Source organism: Struthio camelus, chromosome 4 (genome assembly GCF_040807025.1).
Source record: "Struthio camelus isolate bStrCam1 chromosome 4, bStrCam1.hap1, whole genome shotgun sequence".
In the NCBI taxonomy this organism is placed as follows: domain Eukaryota; kingdom Metazoa; phylum Chordata; class Aves; order Struthioniformes; family Struthionidae; genus Struthio; species Struthio camelus.
The window spans coordinates 579402-600535 of NC_090945.1; the positions used below are offsets into that span (position 1 = coordinate 579402).

Sequence of the window (21134 nt, forward strand, 5' to 3'; positions counted from 1 at the left end):
AATATTAGCCAAAACATGTAATTTACTTCTGTGCAAGCTTTATCAATTCTTTTACCCTGCCTGGCAGGGGGTACTTCAGGTTTGCTGACTGATGCTGCAGAGATACTAATGGGAGCTGAGTTTACAGATCTCTCTATGTGTCTCCTGCAAAAATTGCACCCCCAGGGGTGTTTGAAATTCCCACTGCTGGATGATGAGTTTTTATTTAATGTCTATCCAATTCTGGGTCTAAGTTTCTTTGAAAGAGACCCCCCTTCTTATACGTTGCAATGTAATAGGTGACTTTTTGAAATGTGGCTGGCATTTTACTCCTAAGAATACACATTACTGCTGTTGTCAAAAGGAAAAAGAAAGCCATCCTTCCTGTTTAAATTCGGACTTCTGTTAAAGCTTTCCTCATTTGAGCAGTGATTGCACTTCCTACTTTTTCAGCTTCTGTTGTCTAGTTGCTCCCAGGGCAAGCTGCCAGAACAATCAAAATAGAACTGAGAAAATAGCACAGAAGTGTGAAAAATATATTTTACCTCCAAGTCTCTGAATTCCGTAAGAAGGATTAACCCTGAAACACAGTACTTTAGTAAATAAATATTTTTTGTAACTGTAAATGAAAATTAGGGATTACTTAAATACCTTGACTTCTGGGAGCCTGAAAATACTGAAGCTGGCAGCCAAACTGCTTCATTTCCTTAGATTATAGTTACTTGGGCTGTAAATTCTTTTTGTGTTCATACACTCTGCGCACACACACTCACTCTAAACCCTCCCTATTTGACTCTGCTTCCACACAGCCCTGATGCAAACAATAAATAATCACAGAAAAGCCTTTGATCTGAGTTACCACTTCAACAGACTTCTGCTAGTGCATATCAGAGAGCTAGCTGAAAAACAGAACTGTTTTTAATAGGTTTGAAATTATATTTTACATCATTTTCCTGGAATAATTTCAATGTTTTCAATTAATTAAGATTCAGCTCAATTTAGAAATGTAGAGACTAATACTCCTTAATATCTTAGAAGTCTAAAACTCATGTTTTCACTAATTGGTCTTTTCCCTCCTGGCTGGCAAGTGATCTTATCACCAAGTTAGAGACTGTGGAAAATGAACAAGACGGCAAGAGATCCATATTTGAAACTTTGCTTTTTCTACTGCTTGTGGGGAAACTCGTGCTGGACTGAATAATCAGGTGTGCCTGTTCTCTCAGGGGGAGGAGAGCACTTGGGTCACAGCGTGCTTCTCAGCAACAGCTTAGGACACTTTCCTTTCTTTGACAACGGGAGAAGAGATTTTGATAAAGGTTTATAACCTCCTGACGAGATCTAGGAAGAAGCACAGACAATGCAATAAATAAAGAACCTAAATAAATAAAATAATAAAAGAAGAAAGACCGGATTTGAGGAATTTGGAGGCAGAGGAGGGCTGGGAGTCCCCTCAAACTCTGCGGTCAGTAGGAAGATGACAGATGTAGAAAATCTGTTTGGTCGTTGCTTAGGAAGGAATTTGAGGTCAAGGTAAGAGAGACAGCTGAGGGTTTGTAGGATGCATCAGCGAACAATGTCAGTAAATATATTTTTCAGTGGACACACATCAGAGCTTGCATATTTTGTGGCCAGTTCAACTGCAGTTGTGGGACAGGACCGCCCAAACTAAATAACACATGGTTATGGAGATGTGGGTACGCAGAAGACTTTGCGGCATTGCCAGAGAAAAAAAACATGTGATTTTGTGTAAATCTGTGAGCAGCTTAAGAACGACTACAACACAAAGTCCCAAAGAGAAGGAATTGCCCAAATGTTTCTTCATCTCTAAACTACTTGGATTGATAGAGAATTTGATCCTAGAAGATCATCTCCAGGTAAAAAAAAAAGTCACTATTTCCTCCACAGCCACTTTTCCGATTAGAATTATTTGTAGCGCAAAACACCTCTTTTCTACAGCTGACCGTTGGTACTTGGCAGAGATGTCTGCCTGGACACACACTATTACACACAATAAATGTTGCTCTACCTTGGTGCAGCTGGCCAAGTCCTCAGCTATCAGAGTCAAATGCTATGAACTTTCAAAACGCTGTAACCTTTCACAAAGGCAAACTACACACACAAGATCTGTTTTATTTTTCATTTAATTAAGTCTAATAGTTTTCAACCTCCATGATTATCAGGAGAGAACAGCTTGCTTTGGCCTGATTTCTTGCCACGGTTTTATATTGTTTGTGCCCTGCCTTGGGCCACATAAAAGTTTTTGCTCTTTGTTACTGCCCAGTGGCAGCATGAAATCAACTGATAAGGGAAGAGGAGCCCTCGCTCTTGCTGAAACTGCCTAACTGGCTGATTGGGCTTCCTCAGATGCTGCTTCTAATAAGGCCAAGCAGAGCGTTGCAATTATTTCCCTTGATCTCGGCAACGAATGCCACAAGCTCACGATGAACCATGCCAGCATGACAACTCTTCAGGCAGCAAAGGGAGTTAGGGAAGCGCTTATAAGATTAATTCTAAGGGAGGCGAATGTTTAGCTGCTGTTGAGCAAAGGCTATGCATCAGTCTTTATATTGATACCCTCGAGGTTTTGCTGCTTCAGGCACAACAATCCTGCTCCTACAGGAACAAGGGGCTACTCCATGTACGGTACCGGTAAGAAAAGCCTCTGCCCTATCTGTTTTCAGAGGAACTACACAGATAGACCATTGGTCAAACTCTACCCAAATCTGAGAGTAGTTTCAGTCCCTCCAACATGTCTATGTTTGGCAAAATTATGACGTGTGGAGAAGTTCTGCCCAGCCATTCTGGGGGTAAGGAGAGCACAAAGAGGTGAGCGAACCAGCGTCTGGCAGAGCGAGCTGCTTTGTCCACCTCGTCTGGTGACCGTGGTAAGTCACTGAATTTCTCTGCGTCTCAGTTTCCAGATCTGTGGCAAGAAAATAACAGAATTTTCCTCTTTTGCAAAGTGCTTTGTGGCTTCTAGACAAAAAGCACTGTGGAAGGGCGAGCTGAGGTTGTTAGTGTTTAAAAGGTGTTTTAAAAGTGCCGTTTCATTTAGGTGTCTACATGGCAGATGATGGCTACAGATCTTAAAACGATACTCATTATAGGCCAGATTTCAAAACACTTTCAAAGCCCTGTAAAGATTTGGCAGCAAATCTGAGTTCACCTTGGTGTTTGGTTACAAACAGCACTTGAGTGCTTCACTGAATATATGTATAGATTTCATATATATACACGCACATGCACACATATATACACACACACACACACATATATGCAAGTCGTAAGAAAAGCATTTGTGATTAGCGGTGAATTTTCCATTTTGAGTAGGGAATATGCAAAGGCATGTGCTCTTAGGGAAGAATCCTGCCCCGAGTATGAAGTGGTCTGATGCCACACCGGTGGTTTCAGACAGCTCAGGCTTAGGAGAAGAGAGAGGATGGAGCTGTGTTTTCTCCCCCTTCTCCCCCAGAGGAAGCATAGGACTAGCTCAGGGTGAAGCAGTGTGTGTTGCTGTTCACTCCCCTGCTCCCGGAGCTGTCCTCCCTAAGGCAGCCCCCATGTGCCTATGAAATCCTACAGCGAATCCATCCCTACCTCTGGTATTTGCAATAAATACCAGTTTTGTAGGCTAGACCTGGTAGCTGCTACATGAGAACTGGAACAAAAATCATTGCATAGTCAAGTAGCCCTGACGAATTTTCCTACCCGATGCAAAACTGCTCTTAAGGATTTTTGCAGCAGAAGAAAATAATAAAAAATTTAAAAAGGTGAAGGTTTAAAGATGATGCTAAAATGATGCAGTCATCCTCCCCAGCTAACTATAGGGCCTTTAGTGAGGTACCAAAGCATACGAAGCAGAAACTGGTCCACAAATTAATAATGCTTCTTAATGATCATTAGCTCAAGAATACTTAGGGCTGGGATTGCAAAAGGAGTCTAAGGGAGTTAGATCCTAAATTTAATGTGATTTGAGGATTTGGGGAGATTGAGCTGCCTCAGTCTCCTGGGTTGCTCTGAAATTGCAGCTGCTCTCTGTACACTTGCGTATAATAATGGTCGGTCGGTCTGTCTGACATCAGCAGATCCTCCTCCTTACGCAGTTCCCACTGTCTCTTCTGATCCCGACTCAGACCTGCAACCAGTGTCTTCTTTGTCTCACATTTATCGAAGAAACTAAGCTCAGTCTGCTAGATAATTTATATCCTGCAGCTGGTTTTCCATCAAACAGTTACCCAGCTCATGCTGAAGCTATTTTATGTCTCTCACCGCGCGGAGAGCTGCAGGCGGCGGCCCAGAGCCGTTGTCCCAAGCGCAGGTATCCTCCCAGCGCACCCGCCCCTTGCCTGCTTGAACCCAAACACCCTGTTGGCACTGGAAAGGGGAGCATCATGCCCAGGGCTGATGAACTGGGAAGCTGCCCCTACATGGCATGGAAAGAGGCGCGGGAAGGGATCAGCACGGCAAAGGTTGCATGGCCTTGCCTCTGCTCCACTCTGCAGCTTGTCATCGACGCGACAGCGTGAGACCATGCCAAAAGGCAACGTGATACAAGCCAGGGTGTGTGGTGCGGTATTACGGAAAGGGCACGGCATAAGCGCTACCGAGAGGAGCGAGCTGACGCCCTCGTGCAGAGATTGCTAATCCGGGGGCTGTTACTTTATACAGGTTCTGGGGGACTTTTTCCAGGCTCCCTCCCCTATTTATAATTTCCTTTCGTCCTTTTCTGCCTTTTCCCGACTAGTACGCGCAGTACTATTGACTCACACTAGAAACCTTTCCATTGCCTTTAGTAGTCTCGTTGGGATGGTGTCAAGCACTAAGGCAGCTGCCCCTACCAGCCGGAAAATCCACCTCACCTTCCCTCTGCCTTGCAAACAACAAATAGCTTTAAATAGCTTTTTTCACCTCTTGCATTCAGTCTCCCTAAATACACCCTCTGCCTGATGAGGGCTGGGATTATCATCCCTGACCTCATTGTTATTCGATTCGGCGAGGTGCTAATTGGTATGATAATCTGAAAAAGGGATGAGAAAGAGGTCCCTGGAAACTCCTGGGAAGCAGGTCCAATCTAGTTCATGCAGGATGAAATGCCTTGCTGTTTTAGGAATTAAATATCCTGCACTGTTTTTTCATTTCTCTCCAGCTGAATGATGGAAATAAACACGTTGGAGGCTCCTACGTTAGCTTGCTTTCAACATATTTCAGATCTCTCTTTTGTTGCTTATTTAGCAGACGCTTCCAGCGTACGTGCTACTGAATCCCCACGTCCCCAAGGACTAGATAATTCAGCTGCTCCGAGAGGCTTGAGTTAAGCACCTTGTACACGGAGCTCATGCCTGCAGGAGGTCTGCCCAAGAGCAAAACTCTCCCCAGGCCACTAAGAGGTAGCTAGAGAGTATCATGCCAGAGACTGGAGAGGAGGGAAAGTAAGAGAGCTGGACATTGCAAGATAAAAAACAGGAAATCGAACGAACGGATGCAGAAACAAAAGGGGCAATCTCCTGATTTGTTTCTCCAGAAAGTTAATGATACTTCTGTTGAGCTGTGCAGATTTTAATGGAGATGTAATTCAGTATTCTCCTCTATGAAAAAGATGATCTTTGTTTTTTTTCAATCGACCACCACCATATTTTGCTTAATAATCTAGGCAAGCCCACAAGATTATAAAGAAGTAGTAATGTGCATCTGAATATTGGATGTTTTTGACATTTCTGCGGAACAGAAATACTCAGCGTTGTGAATGACCACTTTTTCGGCTTTTATCAAAATTGTATTTCTTTTTTGCAGAAACTACAAACAAGTTACAATGCCATTATTTTATTTTTTTGTTTAAAATTTCATTATTATTTTTGAAAGAGATATCAACAAAAACCAGTATCTTAGTAATTTCCTCAGTTTTTGAGCATCTGTAAAAATAACAGGTTGACTTACCCTTAACGCAACTAATACCTCTCCAAGGCCAGCAATTTGGCCTGATTATATTACTCAACTCTAGGATGAGCTCCTCTGCGCAGTTGAGGGGAGTCCCCGCGTCCCTCCTCCTACATCAGGAGCACCTCCTCACCCCAGCACACGGGTCCAGCCATCACGCGGCCTGTACTTTGGGCTGCGTTTCCTACTAACCCTGTATCTTTCCTTCTCCTTTCAGCATCTGAAGTTAGCCAAAGGGCGAGGAGGGAGCGCTCGGTGCAGTGACAAGTAGCCGCAACTTGGTGCCAAAAGTCCTGCCAGTCTTTCTCTGGTAGCTTTGTAGTACATTCACGCCAAGCAGATGATAAAAGCTGGCAGTTATGGCTGCATTTTGTGGTGCAAGTCTTTGCCGATAGAAAAAGCTACATCGGGGAAAGCAGCTCATTCCCAGGGCTTACACTGACCTGCCCAGACCCTACTGTCTGTGCTTGTGTTTCCTACACCCACATCTTCTGTGTTGAGTGTATTAGGTAAAAATGGTAGAGACTGTCTCTTACCGTGTGTTTGCAGACTGCCTAACACGGTGGGCTCCCACGAATAGACCAACACAGCAATAACTAAACCAAAAATCTAACAATCCTTTGGCCCTTTTGTGTTCCACAGCAAATGTGTCTTCTCAACCATTCCCTGATCAAATGTTTCCATACCCGCATACACGCACACACACACACGCACGCATGAGGCTGCTCTTGGGATCATGCTGAATCTAAACGGAGCACAAAAGCCACGGTGTCACGTTGAATAAAATTGGACCTTTTCCTTCTGAAGATGATTCAAGCCTCTTACTTCCGGAGACTGAGTTCTCCTAATACAGACTGAGACTTCCGAAACCGCTCACCCCCAACATAGGGGGAAATATGGTGCTGGAGGGCCCCAAACAAGGAAACCTAATTGCAGGCTGTTTCTGCAGGACAACCTCTGTGTCGTTTCAAAGCTCTTCTGAAGAGAGGTTGAAGGAACACCGCACTGTGGGTCTAGGCGCCTGCCAAATATTACTTTCGAGGAAGGTAGTCTAAATTAAATGTCGCTCCTTAAATCACAAATATTTATTCGTTGCGATTCAACAGCAGTGCAGATAGCCACCTTGAAGCCCATTAGTTATGAATCTTTATCCCTTACGCAATGTTACGCGCTTGCGTTATGATTTGCCAGTTACCGTCCCTTGTGGACAAGTTGGACTATGCCACTTTAATCCAAGATTTCATTCCAGCGGGGACAGATGATCAAATCGTTCAAAGGGCCACCCCAGGTGAGCAGGCCCAGTTCTTCCACCCTCACCCTGACTTCTAGCCATGATCCCTCCCTTCCAGCTGACCTTGGATGCTAGCAACCAGGATCCAGGCTAGCGAACCAGTTACGTTCGCTCCTCTCATACGCAGTTGGCTTTTGATTGCTATATCGCTCGCTTAATTGCAAAAAACACTGGCACAAAGCACGTTGCCTTCTGCTTTTAGGGCCTTCATTTTCACTGCTATTAAGATTCAGAATAGGCATCTGACGGCACAGCTGAAAGTATAAGGAGGACATAACTGTGATTTTGAGCTTCTTCCGCAAAAACCTTCCTGATGGGGTTAATGTTTTGCACAGAAACCTCTCTCTTTTTTGCTAGATGGATTTCATTCCTTTGCTAAACAGACAGCAGGAAAAAAAAAGCCTACATGTCATTTAAGTCCTCAAATGAAGCTGAAATGACATTTGAAGGATGAACAGGCGTTGTGGATAGGGTTATTCTTTTTATCATGCCTTTACTGGTGCACACTCTGATACAGCTATTTTCTTTATCGTTTCTAGTTTTTTCTAACAGAATACACTGGGCCTCTTCTGATATACCTGCTCTTTTACATTCGCCTCTCAACCATTTACGATCAAGCGGAGAGTACAAAGAACTTCCGCCACCCCGTGGTTCAGTAAGTGACACGCGTGAACTGTTGGGTGGAGGACAGGGAGCCGGGTGCTCCTGAGAGGGATGATACACGGCACGTCCAGGGCAGAGGAGGTTACAGAGGGTTTGAGCCAGCTTCCCCACCCCACCCAAACTGGTCCTCAGAGGTAGCGCGAGTTTCAGATTAAGCGTTGCTATTTCAGTAACGTTCCTAAACCTGACCAAAAACAGGATACCAGTCGCAACGGTCACTGCATCTGCTCACAACGGGAGAGGTGGTTCTTACCCCAAATAGCTTGTGCTCTAGACATACAAGCAGAACAGAAGGTGAAATACTAAACAGAGGGGGTAGTAAGCCAAAGCCATGCTCGACAGAGGGGAGAGGACTCAGGTTCCCCCAGCCCACTCTCTTCACAGTGCTTTCCAGCTCCGAAGGGCACATGAAAAGATGGGTAGCATCAGCATCCAGAGCAGCGGCAAACTACCTCCCTGCCAGCTCTCACCTATAACAACGAGGAAGTACTTCAAGAGGTCTGCGTCGTGATCCAGGTCAAGAACAGTTGATTAAGGGAGAAACTTAAGCCGCACAGGAATGCAGAACTAGTCATATGACTTTTGAAATTAAACTCTCCAACGTGCAATTGCCATGGCCGCACACAGCGTATTTGACTTCCGAAGGAGTTTTAAGAGATAAAAAGCTTCAGTGACAAACAAAAATAAGAGCTCATCCACAGTTACAGAAGAGTAAAGAGCACACGTTTTATCTACCTATACATACACACACAGGGAGAAGCTCATGCATAACATGGACCTGTTAGCTTTTCTTCTGTCCCTCACTCGAACAGCAACGCTAAGAAGAACGATGAAACACTTCAGGTATGACGCAATAGGAGCTGATCACACGGAAACGCATGCTGGTACTGGATCGTCTGCCAGAACTCAAGAGTGCGCCAAAAAGCAGTGAAGAGAGGACAGTCAACCGATGTGACTTTTTAGGAAAAAAAACCCTGCCCTTCCTAAGCCCTTCTGGAGGGCTCCTGGAGGAATAAAGCAGACCTGATTCGCGGGAGGGGTAAAGAAGGGCTACAGGTGAGAAGGTAGCTAGCAGCTATGCCTGCTGACTGCTGGGGGGTTCAAGGCAGTGCCTCCACCAGCTGAGCCCCTCTGCAGGATGCTGGCTAATGTGCCAGGCCAGGGACTTTCACATCTAAGGAACTTGCTTCTCTTCAGTCCTGTGTCCCCCACTACGGGGACATTCGCGTTTGGCAGAGGGGTGGGACATGATCAAAGAAACCCCATCTGTCTGCTGTACACGTCAGAGCTGGGACGGCGCAGAGACTCCAGAACAGTACGGCTTGCTGCCCCATAGCACTCGGACCCGGTACATAGCAGAGAAACGCAGTAAGCAATATTACCGTTTACAGATGGAGGAAGAGAGACTTGGAGAGAGAGAAGGGAGTTAGTGGAGCTGGGAATGAGAACACAGAGTAGCTGAATTCAAACCTGGAGCTACGAGATCCTTGCCTTCCTTCTCTTGCTCATACGCTTAAAAGGAGAGAGTTTTTAGTAGCGCAGAAGAGCCAGAAATACCTTGACCTCCTTTCAAGGGGGAAGGAGTATGCAGAAACCTTCCAGTGATCACTCTCAAAGGGTTCATTTGAGGGCTCCATCCTAACCCGAATTAATTTTAAAGTTCCCAACAAATCTGAAAGTTGGCTCCAGCCTTTATTTAAGTTGCTAATTGTCTGAAATTTTCTTAGCTCAAATCTTTCTGGTTTAATTACTCTGAAATTGTTTAGTCTTTGACTCTGGCTACCATACGAGATGCACAATAAAAGTATTTTGAGATTTCACATGCTGAAAACCACTTTTCATTTATGTCTTATAACGGGCTTGCAGTGAGACAGGCTCTGGCAGTATGGTAAACGTAACCAAGATAAAACGCTACCAGGAATCACTCTTGACATTTGTTTTGAAATTCAATCTTTATGAGCTGCAACTCATTCTCTGAAGCAAATCAGCAGCGCCTGTCCTTGTTTCACAATCTTCCTCAAACGAGAATCAATAAAATAATTTCTACAACAATTACCACAGGCCTTTGTAACCAGCTACGAAAAAGCCATCACAATGGATTAACTTTGCAACAAAAATCTCATTTTGAGTCCACGAGGAAATGAAATACAAACTACCTCCATGCAGCTACTTGAGTTGGCAAAGGACAAGGAAACCATTGAGAAGCTATTCAGAACGTTTGCAAACGTCAGACGCATCCTACAGGAGCATTAAGGTAGACCTGACACGTGGGAGACGTCTGCTTGTGTACACAGCTGCCCCGTTTTAATGTTCTGTCAGGGCGATGTTTCACATGCGGAGCTCGAGGAGCTCTTTTTAATTCAAGGCTGGTAAAAATAAGCTGCTTCCCTGTAAAATGGAAGCAGCGTTGTATAACACTGAAAATGAGTCCATTAATCTTTGGTTCCAGATGCTTCAATTAAGACAAAATCTTAAATCCTAAGATTCAGTGCGACTTTGCAGTTTTGGAATATTAGTCCTTATTCTTTTTGTGACAATAAAATGTGAAGAAATAAAAAGCAATCTTTCACTTACCTTCATTTCCCTTCTTGTTTTTTCCAGCTTGGCCTGCTTCTGCCATTGTTTACACTATATCAGACATCTTCTGGAGACGTTATTTGTTCACAAGCTCTCTGGAGGGCACACTCCTCTGAAAAATATGATTCAGGTAATAACATATTTATCATTTTATGTAAGAACGACAGACAAGATCCTCCTATTGAAGCAGTCCTTTGAAGCTAGGAAAATTAAAAATAATCTACTTTCCCGCTCCGGCAGTTATGATTAGTCAAAATTTAAATACAGGAAGAGTCTCAGGGCCATGTCCCCAAGGACATGAATAAGAATCCACGTCCATTTTTGCTCTGGCATATCAATGTCCACTTTGACTCATCCACCCAGCAGGCTGACTGTCATGACCAGGATATTTTTCAGACTGAATGCTAATTTTTTAACGAGATATGCTGCTGCAAAAACTAGTAATGATGACGGAAATCACACTCTACTTCCTCAGTGCAATAAAAACATGGAGTCAGAGACAACCCTTGCGTTAGGAAATTAAACTCAAATTACAAATAGAAAAAATATGTTCTCATTCTATAGATGGAGGCCTCAGGAAGGAACAGACTGAGCTGCCTAAAGTCATCTGAGTCTTCATTAGGCCTCTTGAATTTCAATCATTTGTCATTATTTCATAGGCTCGCCTTCCTCTTATTTTACATACTCAATCATTTTGTATCCCCCTCATCCCATTCAGAGTGAGGTAACGATCCTCCCTTTTAAAGATTTTTTCAATACATTTACAATTTTAGTGAAGGAGGTAAACATATGCTCATGGTAGGTGGCTCAAGCCCACTCGAGTTGGAAAGGAGCTAATGAGTTATGCACAGCTAGGGATGCCGCCTTACAACAGGCAACGTTTGAAAATCAAGAACCACCTACATGGCTTTGGAGTGCCACTTCTGAGGCGATGAACCCATGCAGGAGTTAAAGACCCGCAGTGACTGCTGTTCCCTAGTGTCTGTGGTACACCTACCACAGCGGCACTGCGTAGAAACATGAAAAAGAGGAAGCCTGACTCGCCGCCCCTGCGCAGGGGGTAGAGCTGCAGCCAGCCCCAGTGCACTGCTCCTCCTGAGAACGTACGGACGCAAGGAGGTCCCTAAACTAGACACACAGAAAGGCTTTATCCCGTAACCCGCGGTAGTTTCAGTCGGTCAGTCTGGTCGGTCAGCTGGTGTTGTTTCTTTCTTGCAGAACGGATGGGAGCAGCGACCCTTAACCAGGGCAAGACCGTGACCAGACGGTCGCCTCTTGGGCTGTCCCATATCTCTATGGTTTCAGACATCAGGAAAGGGCAGCCGAGGTGCTGCTTTTTCGCAGATGGAGGAGGTGGGGCTGAATCCGTAGGCACAGATGCAGCGTGTGACTCAACTGCACGAAGCTCACATGGCTTTAATGGAACTGTGCGCCTTTTCTGCCCCAGGGTTAAATTAGACCTTTTCATTTTTGCTCTTTATCATCTCACCTGGTTTACCAACACCGTTTGGCTAGCTCTGTCTTGCTTGGAAATGATGAGTTTAAGATATAGTCACAGCTCAACTTCTTGAACCAGCCTTAGACTTTGAATAGCTCAACTCAGAAACGTCTCTTTCAGTGGTAGGGTTCCCTCATTCCAGGGAAGAACACAAATGCCAATCCCTGCAACAAACATCAAACGCATTCAACACACACTTTTTTCTTTTTTTTTTTGGCGTGTGTGGCCATAGAGCATCTTGAAAAAATCTGTATTACTGTTCCTTAACTCAAGAAGCCACTGCAAAGTTGATCAGTGATCATCTGGGTTTAACATGTTACTAGAATATATATAAATGTACAGTTCACAGTTTCTTATGGCCCTTTCTAACAAAAGAAGTATCTTTTGTCCATTTCAGGGCTGTGCCTTTTACTGGGGATTCACTTCCTGGATTGCATACTACATCAACCATCCTCGGTATACACCACCATGTATGTATAAGTAGAGCACAAATTTGATTTTGGTTTTAAAAAGGTTTCAGTGTGCAACTTTTAAGTTCTCCAAAATCAGGTAGAGGTTTTGGCTTAGACATCAATTTCGCTTAGACTAATCTGCCCAGAGATAAGGCTGTTAGCGGGAAGATTATGGTGAGGGTGGTGCTCCTACTTTATCACTAAACACAGGTTCCTGTTCAGCAGTAGTTACTTGCTGTACAGTTTTACGAGCAGGAGATATCGGCCACGTGGAGGAAACAAAGATCAGTGTATTGTGCTCATCTTTACAATATGTTTGTGTTAGGACTATGTGAGAGTACTAGTACCGTGTTTTCTTGGAAAAGAAGAGATATTTATTTGCCAAAGAAACAGCCTTTTTTTTTTTTGTGAAACCAGTAAAAGTCAACCAGATATTGCTGATAAAAATGAAAAAAAGAATTACCTTATTATTTCTAGATTTCACTCATTATTTTGTACCTTTTCATTATAATTTATTGCTACACTGTTATTTCTTTCTGATTTTTTCTTCTTGTCTGTTCTGTGAACTTTGATTTGATTTGATCAAAATTGTCATGATTTTTGTTTCCTGCTACTTTTTTGGGGTGGCATTTTTATCGTTGCCTTTGCCTTCCTTTTCTTCTGCAACTGATACATATCTACGAGCTTCGGGGAGCGTATGACTTGCTTTGTCAGTTTTAATTACACATCTTTGTACTCACAGTGAAATATCTCACTTTTTTTCCAATCCAAACGTTCTGCCAAGTGGCATTTGCTTCCACTTTAAAATAATACAAAAATTCAGTTTAAAAAGGATGTGATTCATTGAAAGACATTCGAATTTGGCGTGGCTTTAACAGTAGTGCTGCACACAAGGTGGAAACCTGAGACAGCTCTTAGCAGTCCAGGCCATGAGGATCAGTAGGTGCAGCTTCTGTATTCATTTACAGAGAAAAGTATTTGCTCACGATGCAGTCTGAAGCCAGAAATCTTGTTTACCCCTTCAACCTTTTCCATAGCGAAGGCCTTCGGAAGAAGTACTTCTAATTCCTTGCCACTGCCTTAAAAGGACATTTGTAGGTAAATGGGGCAAAGCTGGAAATCACCAGCCCTCAGGCACAGGTAGATGGATCGTAAAGAACAGATGAGTTGTTCTGGATGCAGGTGACCTCCACAGTCCTATCCAGAGGTGATTATTTTGGGGACAGGTAAGGAGAGGCAAGCGGGTAATTGCAGAGGTGGCAAATGCCACGATGCTAACCAGGCATCTGGTTAGCAGCTACATACTCAGCTGTTGACATGTGCTAGCCGTTCTGGGGAGAAGTTTTAGTGTATGCCCTTGGCACCGCAGAGGAGTTGCGTGCCAGTGAGGAAAAAAAAAGGTTCCTGAAAGTAGAGGCTCGACGCGACTGGCTCAGCAAAGTGATCTGTGTCCCTCAGCCACGAACAAGGCTCACAGGAGAAATGCAACCTTTGGAGATGCACATGGTGCAGCACTACCATACCTACAGCACTATTGTACATACTACTACACCTACCGTTGTCTGGGGACAAGAGCAGAAAGGAGATGCAAGCAAAGGGCAGTTAAAAATCGCAAAGGTTAAATGCATCTCTCGCATGGTTAGACTGTGAAGCAGATACTAGATATAGAGAAGAGCCTCACTGCTAAAAACATAATAGGTTATGACTTAGATTCTTGGCTCATGGAGATAGAGAGGCTTATCGATAAAACATATGGCTAAAGCGGAGATCACATGCAAAAGATGTAACTCTTGGCCTGGTTCTGCCACTGATCTTCCCTTAGCCCTCTCCTTGCCTTTCCAAGCTATACAGCAACACCGACTGCTTTGACAAAGCGCTTGGAGATGTGAGGCTGACAAACGTTAGAAAAAGTTAGGTGAAAACTGCCTTGAGATCAGTGGTGAGGACACTGGCCTTTCCTAGAGTGCTGCTACTATTTGCACGGTCTTCATATCGTGTGATAATCTTTGTTCTTTCTGCAGAGCCTATCAAGAGAGAAGTATTTCTTCTCCTCAGCACCGGATTAATTTCACCCATAGCAAACCACGTGCATACTGTAAAAAGCAACTTCTAATTTCATTCTATTTTCCAGCATTTGGCCACAGACAAGTTTCTTTTGCTGCTCTTGCTTTTCTGGTATGTACAAAAATAAAGTGTTATTAATGATTGTGGAATAGGAACAATTCATGCTTTAGCAAAATGCAGTAAAGCTGCTACGCAAGTGTGCACATGCACGTCCACTCCTGCAGCCCTATGTCATTTGGCTGGATTTAGTGACACTGAGAAGCCATTAAGGTTTCTGGGCTGGGAAGTCTCCTAGTATTACTTGCCTGTATGCAGCTTAATGTAACGGTGGAGCGCGTGCTGTGCCTGAGAGCCATGAGAACATCTTCCGCGTTATTACTACTCATAACTGTGCAAAGCATTTAATATTTAGACAGATACAAACTCGCAATTTCTAAAACGCTAAAGAATTATATCCTAAGCAGACTCTCCGATAGCATTGAGTTCCCCTAATAACTTAATTTCCACCCTCAGCAGCTATTAAAAACAATAACAAATCCCTGCCGAAACGGGTGAAGCCAAGGGAAAGCACAGCCGACGAAGGATGGCCAGCGCTTGTTTGCCAGCCTTACGTTTAACCCTGCCTTTATGTAGCTACACTCACGGACACCACTTTCCCAGTGCGGTGATTCAATTTTTCACCCCGTCAGAAGGAAGGGGCTCTGCACTGGACCACACAGAGATGAGGGCAGTACTGGCATTTGGGCAGCTTTCTGCAGCTGGGGTCCCGCGAGGGGCCAAAGTTCAGAGTTAGAGCATTTTGGTCTCGTCTAGAGACAGAGCAATGCCACGGAGGGTCAGCACGGCCTCAAAAGGCTGACGGCCCGTGAGGGGGGATTTGCAAGAAATAATTCCCTTGGCTGGTTTCAGAGAACGTTATGTTAAGGCGCCGACGTTGGGGCCATTCAGTCAAAAGAGGCTGTCTCGTAACAGAGTTTAACCCCCGTAAAGGTAGAGGGCGGGTTAAGATCTGTGGAGCTGGAAAGAGAGCAGCAGACAGAGAGGTTCCCCCATGGGTGGCTCGGTGAGCGCAGAACGCGGGAACCGCGCGTTTCGGGGGACTGCGGCTCAGCCAGACGCTCAGCGCACGCCGGTGCTGCACCTTGGAGAGCTGAGTATTAACTTATCGATGGTGGGGAGCTGCAGCGGTCAGCGCCTGGGAAATCCCGACACAGACCGGTTTCCAGAAACGGGACAAGAAAAGAGGAGGGTAACGTTTCTCGGCTCCTCCGGGCACAGGCCGCCCAGAAAGGCGCTCAAACAAGCCTCGAGCCGTGTCTAAGCGCTTGGGACCCTTGACAGATCAGAGCTGCGGCGGCGTTTGTCTCCGGGGCTGGCCACGCAGCCCTCCTCCGCTCCTCCTGCCCACGCAAGGTACAGCAGAGGCAGGCAAAACGCTCGCTCGCCTGAAGATGGTCAAGGCCTGAGAGGGGCTCAGCAGCCGGCCGGGCTCCCCCTAGGGCTTCCCCATGGGGGCAGACACGGAGCAAGAAAGAGGGGCAGCGGCAGGCAGGCTTCACTATTTCAACCTCCCAAGCAGCCTCGAGGCTTTGCCCCCCAGCTCGGCACGGCCCCGGGCCTCCGCCTCCCCAGACACCGGCTGCGCAAGGGGCTTCCGCTGAGCCGCGCGGCTCCATCTAGAGCCTTATCAGCCACCTTTCCAAAGAGCAACCTAAGAGCTCATTACAGTTCAGCTCAGCTGCAGACTCCAAGGCATGCCGGAGGGCGGCGGGAAAGAAAAACCCTGCAAAAACACCCTTTGCTTGTTTTACTTATAACTGATCACAGAATTAGTAGGCGTTAACTGCAGCCAATGAATCGCTTTTGCCCACCCTGGCATGCGCATCGCACGTTTGCATATACAGAGTGTTTCATGAAAACACGCCTAACTTCCAAGCCTTTTTCCTTAAAATCACGGTGAAAAGAAAAAATAGTGTTCCTGGCCCATAATAAAAAATACATACATTAAAACTACTTCTAATGCTGTGGCTTCCAGTATAATATTTTATGACAGAATTTCCTCATCTGCTTACTCAACTGTCTACATCTGCTGTTTATGATAGGTGACAGCCAGTTAGCTGTAATTAAAAAAAATGAAAGGACTGCAGGATTTGACCCGCCACTACATATTCATGCAGAACAACAGCTTTGCTAACAGAACTGATTTAAACTTTCCTAAAAAAAAAACAAAAAACACCATGGAAATCTCTCTGCCAAAAAAGGAGAAAATCTTCAGCAATGCTTTCTACAATTTTCTTTGAGATAATGGGACACTTCAATACAAAATGAAGTTACATATTCCTTTCAATTAGTTTTAATTGAAGTTTGTTACGGTTGACTTTTTGAAAACTGGCTCCCCAAAATGACTGTTTTTCCCTTTTTTCTCTATTCATTTTATGATTTTCCACTTTTCATTTCCCTAATTTTTAGCACTCTTCCTTTTTTATTCTGATTTCCTAGTCTTGCCAGTTTTGCAGAGTTTTAGAAAGATAAATTAAATAAGAAGACATTTTAACACTGCATTTTTTCAATCTGAGAGGGGAAATGAAGTCTTCAAACCCAGAAATGAATAAAACTCAGTTCAGTCAGAGACTGACATATATACTGCATTTTGGTTTTCATCATAAAAAAGATGAAAAATGAAAACCATAAAATCAGATTGTCACACTGACAGGTTTTCTTTCTTAGGAATTGAAACTGGTTTTCCCATCAGTTCCCACTTTAAATATGGGCAATACTTGGCTTTTGATTACAGCAGTCGTAACCAGTAGTGAAAGCTACAGAAAGACCGCTAAACCTGGGATCAGCTTTCCACCTACACCTTTGCAGGCTGGAGTGACTGCAAACCCTGACCATGATGTTCAGGGTCACGCACTAAGGTGCAGCGGGGTTTATGTGCGCTTACCACAGCCTCTTATGCATATAACTGAAATGTTTCTTTTAATGTGTTGCAGATGTGTGAAGCTGGAAATCACTTTATCAATGTAGCTTTAGCTCAGCAAAAGCATTCAGGTTTGTCTTTTCTTTGTTTCCTTTTTGTCTAGTGAAGACTGAAGTGTGCTTAACCTATCCATCCTCTGCTGATGTGCAGTAATTTATATGTCTACATCCAGAGAATAAAGAAAGATGAAATAGGTACCACGTCATCAGTATAATACGCTCAAAATAAGCATAGTGACAAAGACACATTAGCAAGGCTGTAGTTGTTCCAGAATTTGTAGCAAATTTACCTTAATTATAAACAACTGCAATTTGAATGTGCATTTAAGCACTGAAGTTCTCTAAAGCATATTCGTTGATTGACAACGAAGGAGTCAATCTTAAGTTTAAGTTTCAAAATGTTTTAAATTAATTTGCATTGCTTTGAGATACACACGCATCTCATGCACAGGTACACACACGGATGTACAAACACACAAACTCATGAACAGGTGTACAACATATAGGAATGCTCCTAAAGGCTGTGCCAAACATGAGTTTTCCAGAATATTTTGTATCTTGAGAATAAAAGTCATACTGTATATACCAGTAAGTAAAATATACGTTCGGATGTATTACAATAACCACCATTATTTCCCACTGTAACATCCCAGGCAAGAAAATAATTCATCATAGTATAGTCAGCTTCACACAGAGAAGCCAGTTTCTATTCCAGAAAGCGTTTCACGCGCTGCAGTCAGGCAAGTGCTTACGTTCTTGGTCGCCACGCGTCTAATGCGGTTCAAAAGCAGCAAAAGCCAAGTACATTTATTAGCACGCTCAGTGTCTGTAAGTATTGAAGAGAGTATTGTACGAGAACCCCAAAATAAAACGTTGCCCGTGTCGCGTTTTACAGGAGCGTTATCCGTGATAACGCCGTGCTCCCCTCCTGCAGTAACAAAACCATGGTTTTGCATGCTTTCTTTTCTCTCTCATAAAGGAAGTAAAGCCTGTTTTCCAAGTCCTACCTACAACCCCTTCACGTGGCTCTTCCTGCTGGTATCCTGTCCCAACTACACGTACGAGGTACGTAACTTTCTCGTGATTATGGGCAGAGGGCAGGTCGCTGTGCTCATCAACCAGCCTCTCCTCCTTCAGTCTCCTTGCTCCCCGCAAGCGCTTACGGACTCCTCAGCCAGCCAAGCCTTTTCCACCTCCCTCTTCACCCCAGCCAGCACACTGCTAATTTTCCTCTTTCCCTTTTCCCGTGTGACTTCCTCCTCCAGTGGGAGCTCTGACTACAGTTAGCAATGCCCTTTTTTCTTGGCAACAGGTCGGGTCCTGGATTAGTTTCACAGTGATGACACAAACGCTGCCAGGTACGTGTGAGACTGCATGAAGATGGACCCTAAATTGTTGTTTGTGGAAATGAATTCTGTAAATCTCAAATTTGCCCCAAATTTACAACATACGTACAAAATTCTGCCGTCAAGTACCCCTTGTGACATGACTGTAGGAAGCTCTGAAGTGCCACCCTCAGAAAGCTGTGGAGAGCACGAACCCTGCTGCAACATTTCCAGCCAACTTGTTTTGATCAAAACCTGCTCTCTGCTATTTGTGAAACAGTGCTGTTTCTTCAGTTTTCACAACGCAAACAGACTTTGAAATGTAATAAAAAAGTATCAGTACTTTTCACTTACAAACGATCACTTCTGATACAGTAAGCTTCCTTTTCATTGTCAACCTGGAAGAGTACTTCTGAAAGAGCGAGGAGAAGAGATGTATTGAGCACTAGCGATGAGCAAAGACACAGACAGGTTTCTGAGGGCATTTCCCCTGCTGCCCCAGGAATCCCTAACAACCACCTGCTTACTAGGGTTTGCAAATCTTCCTCAAGATTTGCTTGCTTGCTACCTAGCCTACATCTTTAGGGACCCAAATACTCCTGCAAACGCCTTTCAGCCTGAAGGGAGAGCTACCTGAGACACCCCATCCTGGGTCCTGACAACCACCGCGGGGGCCTGGGCAGCTAAAGTTTGGCTTTGTGAGACCTAGCTGCCCAGGCACCTAAACCCAGCAGGGCACCTACTCTATAGTTGCTCCAGGGCCCTGCTGTTGCTCCGTGCAATAGGACGTGACAGCACGGCTCCCTGTTAAGGTCGGGTGCCAAAGGCAAGAATGAAGAAGTGTTATAGGCCAAAAGTACAGCAGAAAAACAGTTAGCTAAGCAAGGTCATGGAAAATCCTGAGCTGAGCCTGCACCACGCCAAAGGGGGCCTTGTGATTTATGGGGAACCCGTAGGGGATATATGGTGGGTGCAGAAGCTGCAAACAGCTTCTGCATGAATTCTCCAGTGGCGCCTGTGAGCCTCAGGATAAGCCAACCCAGCCACAGCAAGGCTGAGAGCAAGGGCAGCGTTAGCCTGTCCCCACCCACCGAAGAGACCGCAGGCTTTTCCATGACCCCTCTGGTATCCACAGAAACGGGCAGCCAAAGAAAACACATGTTCCTTTTTTCTTTTTTCTTACTAGTTGGCATTTTTGCTTTCCTGATGGTCATCCAGATGTCCCTCTGGGCCAGAAAGAAACACAAGCTGTATCTGAAGAGATTTTATCCAGAGGTGCGCAGAAAAGCGGCTATGATTCCTATCATCTTCTAAGCTCTTCACAAGAGTTGAAGCCTAAACGTAGAGCTCAATAACTGACGCTGGACATAAATGAGCCGTTTCGTTCTGTAACCAAAGTCAGCCTGAGGAAGAGCTTCTGGGTATCTTTTCCAGAAAATTAACAGATCAAAACGAAGAGCTTTTAATTAAGTGAAAAGAATGCGGCTCTTGAATTCTTGGTTCCTGCGAAAAGATATGATTTAATTAGGTTTTGTGTAACGGAGCTAATTGGGAAGGGACAAGAAAATTGCTCACGCTGAATGTTAGGATAGATATTTAGCTGGTGAAAACAGGCTCAGAGTCTGTTAATATCGACAGAGCACACCTCATCTGCGTACATTCAGGTCTGGTGATTTTAAGGTTGCGTGTGAGATGTTGACCGGATTCTCTGTCTTTTGCATCAGAAGATGTTTCACAGCCTTATTTTTACTAAGCTGCTGCACAGAAATAGCACGTTCTGCTTCAGCTCCTCTAAAGTATCACATCAAAGAGTGACGGGTGCGCTGCTAACACGGTTTAGCACAGCTTTACAAGGTTTTCTTTCTTTTTCTTTTTTTAATTGAATCTGATAGCAAGTTGTTCAATACAAATTGGCTCAAAACGATCACCACAGAGAGGTCTGGTTTTCTTTTACTTCCAAGTAGGCAGATCAGCCCTGCCACCACAGAAGAGGCCTGCGCCTGAGGTGCTTCCCATCTTGCCACTCATTTTGCCACGTGGCCTTGGGAACGTTAATGTGCAAAACGAGCCCTCCGTCCCCCATTCCCACACTGCACGCCTTTGGGAGCAGCAGAAGAGGCTTTCTGAAGCAAGCAGCCTGTTATGATCCACCCTCTTGTTCAGTGCCCCACCACATCCGGACGTCCTTCACCTTACTCCTACCACGCACTGCGAGATCCCTGGGCACAAGCTGAAAGCAGTCCTGACAAAAGCACACTTCAGCCCCTGTCCGAACTGCCTCAGCTGGACACCCCTGAACAGCTTCAGCCCCCCTTTGATTTGGTTGCTTAGGCCTCGCTGCTGTTTTGCTTTCCAGGGTATTTTTGAAGGTA

At 44.7% G+C, this 21134-nt stretch overlaps 1 protein-coding gene across 1 annotated transcript in view; it reads left to right on the plus strand.

Annotated features, from left to right (window-relative positions):
• TECRL (trans-2,3-enoyl-CoA reductase like) overlaps nt 1–20210 on the plus strand; it is a 59392-nt gene extending 39182 nt beyond the window's left edge. The window contains exons 5-12 of the mRNA XM_009683758.2: nt 7744–7859; nt 10469–10574; nt 12340–12412; nt 14526–14569; nt 17452–17509; nt 18417–18502; nt 18750–18795; nt 19949–20210. Of these exons, the coding sequence (XP_009682053.2) occupies nt 7744–7859; nt 10469–10574; nt 12340–12412; nt 14526–14569; nt 17452–17509; nt 18417–18502; nt 18750–18795; nt 19949–20076 (657 nt within the window). The 3' untranslated portion in view covers nt 20077–20210. The remainder of the gene's footprint in view (nt 1–7743; nt 7860–10468; nt 10575–12339; nt 12413–14525; nt 14570–17451; nt 17510–18416; nt 18503–18749; nt 18796–19948) is intronic.
• Nucleotides 20211–21134: the final 924 nt, after the last annotated feature.